Source organism: Colletotrichum higginsianum, chromosome 6, assembly GCF_001672515.1.
Source record: "Colletotrichum higginsianum IMI 349063 chromosome 6, whole genome shotgun sequence".
In the NCBI taxonomy this organism is placed as follows: Eukaryota; Fungi; Ascomycota; class Sordariomycetes; order Glomerellales; family Glomerellaceae; genus Colletotrichum; species Colletotrichum higginsianum.
Window position 1 is genome coordinate 3,036,792 of NC_030959.1, and position 9,691 is coordinate 3,046,482.

Consider the following 9,691-nt stretch of genomic DNA (forward strand, 5'->3'; position numbering starts at 1 on the left):
GCCTTACTATCTAGTATAAGGAGCAAGCATCCAGGTTCCTTTGCGCCTAATGCTGTGTGAGAGAGATCAGTTCTAACCGCCCTCGTGAAAAAAACCTCGAAACCCAACAAATCCAAACACATACGCCGACCCACACAATCCAGGCTAGTTAGTTAGTTCTCCTTCAACGCCAACATATCCGACATCATGGCCTCGACCGGCTCGACAGGGCCCAGCGGCTCCAACGAGACGGGGAACAGGTCGTCCCAGCCGCCGTACACCAGCTCGACGCCGTGCGCCTCGCAAAAGGCCCGCAGCTGGTCCATGGGCACGCCCGTCAGCGCGCGCTGGTAGACCCGCCTCAGCCGGCCCAGCTGCGCGACGCGCTCGATGACGGCGCCGATGCGGCGCGGCTCGCACAGCTCCGAGTGCAGCTCGAGCACCTCGAGGTTCGGGAAGGCCTCGAGGAACTCGAAGAGCAGGTCAATCGGGTCGACGCCGCGGTGCGCCGGGTCGCGCGTCAGCGCCGCGTGCGACTCGAAGTCGAAGTTGAAGAAGCCGAACGTGCGCACCGACGCGGCGCCGCGCAGCCAGGCCAGCGCGCCGGGGAAGAACTGGCCCGGGTCCTGGCGCCAGCAGAGGCCGAGCTCGCGCAGCCTCCCGGAGCGGATGGCGGGCTCGAGGAGCACGGTGGCGAGGTCGACGCTGAGCGGCAGGCGCGGCATCCACAGCCGCTCGAGGTTGGGGTACGTGACGAGGGGCGCCGACGAGTCGGCGGCGCCCTCGGCGGCCGGGTAGCCCGAGTAGTCGAGGGGCAGCTGCTGCGGGAGCCAGTCGCCGTGGTTGCCCTGGTGCGCGGCGCGGGCGTCTAGAACGCGGAAGGACGACGGGTGCAGCGGCGGGAAGTGGCGTTTGTCGCCCATGGAGAGCGCGCCGCACGCCTTGCCGAGCTTGATCACCTGCAGGCGCGTCCAGAGGGACCAGCAGTCGTCGGGCGGGGACAGCGACTCGACGCCGGTGAAGACGCCAAAGTTGTCCATGTAGAGCTGTTCCAGGTTCGGCGTTGCCCGGGCGAGGACGAACTGGGTGGGTGATGTGTGTCAGTTTGGTCCGTACGGTGGGGGCGGGTGAGTCGCAAGTCGAAGCTGGGGGGGGGGGGGGCGTATCAAGACCGTCAAAGGCTAGGTCGGACTTACAGGATCGATTCGACGTTCAGGGGTCAGCTGGTTCACCGGCGAGTTGAGGGGCCCGGTCAGCTGGAGGACCTTCAGACGGGGCAGCTCGGGCCAGCCCAGATCTTGCAGGTACATGCTGAAGAGCAGGATCTCCTCGAGGTTCTCCCGCGCCCGCTCAACAAACTGCCTGACGAACGGTTGTGGGCCGCCGCGGCCGCGGTACTCAGGCCTGGTGATCTCGTGGAAGCTGAAGCGCAGCTCTTTGACGCCCTGGAAGAAGAGCGGCTTCGGCGGCAGCTTGTACCCCCAGTCACCCTCGAGGTTGCGCTTGATGTAGCCGATCTCGAGGCGGTTCGTCATCTGCGGGTTCGTCGTCTGGATGAGCGACAGCCACTTGCTCTCGTTGAGTTGGAAGGTGTGGGCGTTGGGCACGACGAGGCTGCGGGCGCCGCCGCCGGTGCGCCTTCGGAGCGTCTTGAGGAACGACACCTTGGGCGGCTTCTGGGGGTTCAGGGTCGGGAAGTGGACTTCGCGCCAGATGTAGGGGTGGGTGTCGAGGAACTGGTCCCATCGTTTGCAGACGCCCGATACCCGGCTGCGGTGAAGTCAGGGAGGGGAGTCACGGCAGATTATCATGAGCGCGAGGCGAGCGAGGGATGACGAACCATAGTTCCTGGAATTCGAAATATGAAAAGATCTTCTCGATCAGTTCAATTGGTAGGTCTAGAGGATCCCTCCGGCAAAAGTGCTTATGCAGCGGTTCCCGGATCTTTCGAAGTTGCTTCAGGGGGGAGAGGTCAGCATAAATACGATTACCAGCTCGTCCGCTTCACATACCTCATACTTGGCTGTCCTGATCAGCCCCTCATTCTGTCCGACTTCGATGCCGGCACTCCATGCGGCCCATGCCATCTCGGGCTTCTTCTCGAGCCTGTAAATCTTCCCCAGCCTCATGTAACCCTGGAGGGCATCACGATCAGCCCGCGTCATCATAACACCACAAGAGCCCCATGTGAGGAGGAATGGCAGGACGCAATACCTACCTCCAGCCTCCGCGGCGCAATCTCCAACAGCCACTCGGCATCCTTCCTCGCCTTGTCCAGGTTCCCCATCTTCTCGAAGCACGCGGCACGGTAGTCGAGCGCCTGGACGTGACCCTCGCGGTGACAGCGGCCCCACGTCTTCTCGGCGCCGCACCTGCACTCCTTGGTCGCCTCGGCGTAGACGCTGCCCCTCTCGCGGCGGTGCCGGGCGGCGGCCTCGCCGAAGTCGCGACACGTGCATCGCTCCCGACGGCGGCGCTGTTGGTGGTCGGCGCCCGAGCTTCCGGACGCTGCGTTGCCTCCACCACCGCTGCCGCCACGGGGGTTCGAGCAAGGGCAGTTCCCGGCGACGAGGGTGAAGTGCTCGAGGGCGACACGGAAGCGCTGGTCCGCGTAGGCTGCGCGGCCTTTCTCGATCGAGGCCTCTGAAGAGCGCACGCGGGGGAGCTGACCCGAAGGCGCCATGTCCTCTTACTGACGTGGATGTTGAAGGGCAAGGCCCCGGGAGGATGCGGAATGACAAGTATTCTTGGTGAGAGTGAGAGGTATCCTGTTTGTCTCAATATAAGGTCACGTGATTGGGCATATCCTGGTACTCACTTGAGGGGGTGAGGTCAATGAAGCAATTCTTTGCCTGATGAGACGCAAGGAGAGGGAAGAGGAGGGGGGATGAACAGCCAGCTAATGCGGGGAAGCAGGGAGAGTTGGCATCTCGTCTCCTGTCGGCCGGTGTCTGCACTGAGGGTTCAAAATCCGGTGTAGAAACCGGGGGGGGGATTGAATGCTTGCAGGGCTGGCTGACGATGGGCTGGGCACCGTTGGTGGGATGTTCAGATGTCCGAGGTTCGCAGTGAAGTTGCGGGACAAGGCGCGCACATCTGTGACGCGACGCGACCAGGGGACGTCCTCCGTTAATGGGGCCCCACTGTGATCCGTGACAGGGGGCGAGCCACCGGTAGTTGCCGCCGGAGCGGTGTCCTTAGAGCACAAAGTACCTTGGCAGGCTGATTGGCGGACAGTTTCAGCGTCCTTTCTTCCACTGACTGCCGGCTGGACTGCCCGCTAGTCTTCCCGCTGGTGAGTGAAACGTTCGGTCGCCACACGGCTGTCCAGACAGACTCCTCCAGTGACCTCATCGTCGGTAGGTAGGGAAATTCGCAAATGCTCCTCGGAATCTGGAAACATCAGGCGATGTGGTTCTAGGCCCCAGCCCAGGGAGGTTTACACTCCCCTCCCCCGAACCGCCCCCCAGCGGGTCGACTCAATCCTACTGAATCCTGCCGCCACCGTCCGACCCCGTGAGAAGAAGAAGCGGCGGCTCCTTGCCGAGTCCTTCGGTCTCCATCCGCCACCGCCTGTGCCCCCGTCAGATTGTTCGTGATCCTTTCGCCCGCATTACACGCCGTAGCTACTACATGCACCGTGCACACGTCTTCAGGGACGCGATGAGACCACGGCGGTGTGGTGTAGCGGAACTGAGCCTCACATCCCGCACGGCCACGGCCACCTCCCCCCGGCTTTGCCTCACGACGTAGCCACAGCTTACTCCAACGACGCAGAATCCTAGAGAAACCTCACGTTGCAGTCAAGCACGGCTGTTTCTCTTTTGACGCTTCTCGGTACCGCTACGTAGCCTCTGCCCCAAGTCAAGGCCAGGATGTCTTTTCTTGGGTCAGGACCAATGCCAGCGATGATCCCCAAGCAGCAGCAGCAAACTACACTCACGCCTCGCTCGCTTGCTCCCTACCCCACCCCTCCCGGACCCTATTCCAGGCAACAACCGACAGGCACAGCTACGAGCATCTCATCTTAGCCATTCCGGTTGGGGATTGGGGATTGAACTTACAGGAACCCGGGTCTCGGCAACGGCAGGGGAGGGGGGGGGGGCAATGACCACTGCGCTCGATGAGCTGATGTGATGCGCTGTGATGTGCGTGTATCATCAACGACAGCTGTCGACTCTCCAATTCTCAAACTCCTCCTCCTCCTCCTCCTCCTCCTCCTCCTCCTCCTCCTCCTCCTCCTCCTCCACTCGTATAAGCGCCGTAGGATCGATTATACACACCCTTCAGCTCACTGATTTAGAACACCAAATACATCTTGGCCAGCTAGTTACAGTTACGAGTGTCGCTCTGCCTCTACTGCTCCTTCCAAAGGTTCCTTCTCGACCATATGCCCTTGTCTAATTATGCCAAGGCCACTTAAAAATCCAACGCCGGCAGAAGCGCCATGCTCCCAGGCTACGCAAAAGTATATCGCATACACATGGCGCATACGGCATGGCATGATGCTTTGCAATCCTCCCGAGACCCGAGACCCGAGCCGGAGCCAGCCAGCTAGCCAAGCACTCCGGCCGCGGGGCATGCAAAGCCGTCCGCGGCTTTGCATGACCGGAAAACGTCACCGTTTCCCTGCCATTCTCAATATGTTTCCCAACTTCTCTCTTTGGCGAAGCCCTTGCCTTGCTCCCTCACAGGCCACTGTAATCAAGCGAGTCCGGGCGCACCCAAATTAATATCTCCCAATCTAGGTAGACTGGCGCGCTCTCAAGAATCCTCATATGCACCATATCCAAGGATACGTCGTACGGCGCAGGTAATTCTGCCAGGGGGAGGAGGGGACTGCCCGCACGTGGCGGGATCACTCATTGCCAGGGAGCTCGCTGCAACTCGCACGGCGAGCGGATATGCGACCGAGGGGGGTCAAGGGGCACAGTGATAATTCGACCGCCTGGCCGCATGTAGGGGGGGGGAGGGGAAAGACACAACCGAGGGTCCGAGACGAGGGGCCAAGCATCGATTCTGCCCGACAGGATCCAGTTATCCGCCCTCGCCGCACCATCACAGCAGTAAACACTGTTTTCCTGCCTCATTCGTGATCAATGTTTGCTTTCTTGCATCGATTTAGTTCGGCTTATTACCCTCGGCCGAATCCTTCCGCGACCCTCTTCAACCACCAGCATGAACTCGCAGCGATCGCGACATGTCCAGTGTCCCAGGGCCCACTCCGCGGATGCAGCACCCGGTTGCAATACGTACGATGTACAGTGCCCTCCCCGGCGCCGGGCCTCCTTCCCTTCAAGCCGCTCCCGGGGACCCGATATCTCGATCGGTTCCAATCCTTCTGTCTTGGGTTTTGAACTTCCTGTCGACCCGGCACCACATGCCGAACTCCATCAGTCTGCCCAGCCTCGGCGGAGATATGCAGCCAAGACGATCCCTCGTCAATAATACAACCCTCGCCATGCAGAGTCGAGGTAGAAAAGGACGAGCATACACAAAAAGAAAGGGTAAAAGAGAAAGGAGGGGAAAAAAGAAACCATGCCGAGCCCGCCAACCGTGGCCGTGGATCTTGGGACGCCCAGCAAGAAATGGCATTCCGAGAATTACATTGCTGCGCACGACTTTTACACGGTTCAGATGGTTCCTCAACACGCCCAGAAGGGGGCAGGACAGGGGACTCTCATGGCCCATGGGCTGGAAATACGACCGGTGTAACCTGCCAGGAACCGAGACAAGCTGCGACCGATCTGCAGACCGAACGTCGAGCTGTCATATCCAGTGCCAAACCCCGGCACTGGGGCCTCCTCCTCCTCCCCCATCACCCCATGTCTTGTCGCCCCAAACGGTGTATCCATATCCCTGGGATCCCACTCCCAACAATGCAGAACATTGTGATGATGTCCTCACGCCGTCGCCGCACACACTACTCACACACGTCTCCATCGCACCCCCCCCCCCCCCCCCCGCACCCCCCAAGAAACACGAAGCATCACCCACCACCCGAGCCTGCAGACGGGGGACGCAGAGCTCAGACTAACCTCTCCAGATGTCATCCCCAGTAGCACTGACGGTAACACAAAGCCCTAGCGTCAAGCCCGTCTAAGTGCCTGCAGCCGTGGACGGTGACACGCACCAAAGGCGCTTGCATGCGCCTTGTCGCGTCTGTCGCGCATGCAATCTCACTTAACCCCTCCCTTCCTCCCTCCCTCCCTCTTTCGTCATTACCCATTTCACCGGCTAGCTCACTAATCTATCTCCCCGACACACACACACACACACACACACCGACTGCGCATTCTTCAATGCAATGCACATAAGATTAGCACCTGACTGTACCACCAAGCGCGGCAGCGGTAAATCCACCACCCACAATCGGCTCCCTCCCACCATCCCCGTCGTTCAAAAGCCCAGTCATGGTATCCAAAAAAGAAACACTCGTCCCAAAAGGGGTGGTGGGAGGGGGAAGGCTCCCCCCCATGTAGCAGACTGAGAAGAGCTAACCACTTTCTATCTGCCTCTCTCTCACTCTCTCTCATATCTTTCGCTACAAGCCTGCAACCTCCCACCCCCCTCCCCCTGGCAAGTTCATTTTTAGACCCCAACCCTCACCACAAGGCAACCACTAAATCCGTCTTGAAGTTCGAAATCTACGACCTGGTCGCTAGCTCCATCTCACTCCCCCACACGACCGCCTCACCTGTCACACACTGAAAAACCCCACCCTAGTCCCTGCCCCCCTTCCAGTTTCCCGCCCTGCGGCTATTCCCAAACAAGCGCGTCTCTCCCTCCCTTCCCGATCGCTTATTCTCCCACTTCCGAGCACTCTGGCACTCTGACACGGCCCATCTGCCGCGACGGCCGCGGCAGCGTCTCTCATCTCGTCTCGTCTCCACACCACCCAGTTCGTCCGCCCGCCCGCGCCCGGGCACAGAGGCTAAAAATAAACCTATTCTTAGAAAGCCAAAAACCTTGAATCTCACAAGAGAGGTACCGCACCCCCCCTCATTCTATCAAGGGAAACATCCGCGTGCACCAACCACACAACATCCTTTTTTGGTGTTCCTCGCGTACATCATGTCCATCGACCGATTTCGACTCGTCTGCTTTTCCCATGTCTCGCGGAAACATGCCATGCCCCGTCCCACCCTCGTTGCATCCCGACCCCCGGTTCCTCTTCTGGTGTCAGCCAGTACCACCGGCCCGTATCTCGGTCTACCTCTCACCCTCTTGGCACGATGCTTTCTTTCTAGGTACCCATCATCCGCTTCCCTACCTGATGCTACCTCAACCCCCCCCCCCTTGCACCATCTTCACACTCAACCATGAGCCTCATTCTCCATTCGAGAATGAGACCCATGCATCCGATCCCCATTTCCGTCCCTCACTCGGACGTTCAGTCAATCAATCCACGCCCACTCCTATCAGCTCGCGGGCCAAACCCACCACCACTTGTTTCGGATTCCATTTCTTCAACCTCGACGACGTGGGGTCTCATTTTCTCCCTCCCCCGTCGTTGCCCTCCTGCTAACTCCCCAATCCCTTCTCCGACAGGGGCCGTCCGTCGTCCGTGCATCCAAAGGCCTCCCGCGCGGTCGTCCCATTCTCCGCCGTACTCGGTCAGAACCTTGAATCACCACAACCGAGCATGCTCATGACCTTCCTCTCGTAATATCCCACCCATTCCAATCCCCCCACGTCCGCCAGGTAGGAACCGTCCATTCATTCATACCCCTCTCTCTCCCCACCTGTTTCCTCTCGTCACAAAACACAAAAGTTTCCTGGGTCTCGACATGCCCGACGGGGCTGTCTACGGCCCCCAAACCTCGTAGCTAGCCACCACCACCACCACCCGTCGGCCAATGGCGTGTAAGAGATGCTCTTGCCTGGATGTCGGTGCCTATCGGCCGTCTTCTCTACCGCCGAAGAAGAGGGAGCAGTCGGCCGGAGGAGCATCGCAACCAAAGCCACCACCTCCCCCTCTCCCCGGCGCCATGTGTGCGCCATCCTCGAAACAAAGTTGCCCTCCACGGCACCCGATCATTTCGTGCGAATCCTTCCAGACGTCTGTCTGCTCGTCGAAACTTATCTCCCCATTCAGTAAAGTGTCTGCGTGATGGGTTGCCGACCCGGGGGGTTCGGTTCCAGGTTGCCATTGGTCATCCTCCCCTTGCCTTTCCAATTGGCTCGCCCGCAGCCAAGATTGACCCGAGTCTGCCTAGGTAGGTAGGTAGCCTAACAGCGACATCTCGACTCATATTCAATCAAGGCCATCGTCTTTTTTTTTTTTTTTTGCCACTCCGATGTTGATAATTTTGAGCTTGATCTTGGATATTGACTACTCCATGGGCTTTCATGGGATTCGTCTATTCAAAGTTTATCATTTCTAATGCAATGTCTCCCTGGACAGGTCAGGCTACCATAGACTGCCCCTTTCCCTCCATTGCGGCCAGCTCAGTTCCTGCAGGTCTGGTTGTTGTCCTGTCTTTCCTACCCCTCGGTTCCTGACCGGGATGGTTGGCAGTAATGCCTCGCCCGACTGAGATGCTAGAGGTAGAGTTGTGCTAAAGCGTATTCAATGCCCAGCATCGAAATCAAGCCCAAAGAAACAAAGTGAAATGAGTCTTCTTCCGTCGTTGGAGAGTATCCAGTACTGTCCACTTTTTTGCTGTCGCCCGTCACTGCTGTCCCGTGAGATCTTGTTGATAGAGTGTGGTGATACAAATTAGACGAGAGGAACGAACAACATTTTGGCTGGAAAGCAGAAAGGAGAAAGACGTTTAGAGTACGAGAAAAAAAAGCAAGCATAGAAGAGAAACAAAAAGAAGCAGTAGAGAACCTCGCTTGTCCAGACGATCCTGCCATCCGTCGCATGCACAGGCCTGTCCGTGCGCCTATCCCAACCTGAACGCCTGGTATCCTCCCTCGCCAATGCATCGAAGCCCGCCAGTAAAATACAGAAGCCAAAAACGAAACCGTTGCCGAATGCCTGTAGAATAGAAACATGCCGCCGCGTGATGAACACTCTCCCGACCGGACTGGGGTGGGGAAGAGGAAAAGTGCCTCCAAGGCAGACAGAGAAAGCCGAGGACCCGCCGATGAGAAGTGAAGGCATCTCTTGTATGCTTGCGTTCAACCCAACCGTCCGATGCAAAACCCAGTGCCAACGCTATGCAAGTTCAGGATCGAAAGAAAAGAGAGAGCGCGTAAGGGGGGGAAAAACGAGCTTGGATGAGAAAGAAAGAAAATATGATGTTGAAATGGTTTCAAAGTCGGAGAGAGACTAGGGGGCCGTAGTCGTGGTGGAAGGTGTCGTTTGTTTTGTGGCGCGCTGGGGTGACAACTGATAGGCCGTAAAAACCGTTTCCGTAACGTTCGTGATCTCGTCTTTATCTTCGATCACTTCATTGCTAAGCTTCATGGCGGGGCGTGAGAGCGAGAGATATTCGAGGAAAGCGGGAAAGTGGAGATGGTCGGAGTATGAAGGTGTCCGTGGTGGTCATCGGCCAGATAGTCATCGTATAGTGGAGGGTGCAGACGAAGACATCAACCGGTCGTGGCCGACAAAGAGTAGAGATAGCTGGGATGCAGGTAGTGTCTGGGAAGTCGCCCTTCCTCTAAAGGAGGAGAGGTAGGCAACCCAATTGCTAAGTTCAAAAAGCTCCAGCGTCGGGAAATGCCATGAACAGCATCCCGTCACCGAAGACAAGACTCT

At 58.4% G+C, this 9,691-nt stretch overlaps 1 protein-coding gene across 1 annotated transcript; it reads right to left on the reverse strand.

The window, feature by feature from the left end:
• Nucleotides 1-152: 152 nt before the first annotated feature.
• Nucleotides 153-2,662, reverse strand: CH63R_09293 (F-box domain-containing protein; the record flags this gene model as incomplete). The annotated part of the gene is made up of 5 exons (XM_018304267.1): nt 153-1,061; nt 1,176-1,749; nt 1,820-1,935; nt 1,992-2,114; nt 2,198-2,662. The coding sequence occupies 5 exons, from the start codon at nt 2,660-2,662 to the stop codon at nt 153-155; spliced, it is 2,187 nt and encodes a 728-aa protein (XP_018156290.1).
• Nucleotides 2,663-9,691: the final 7,029 nt, after the last annotated feature.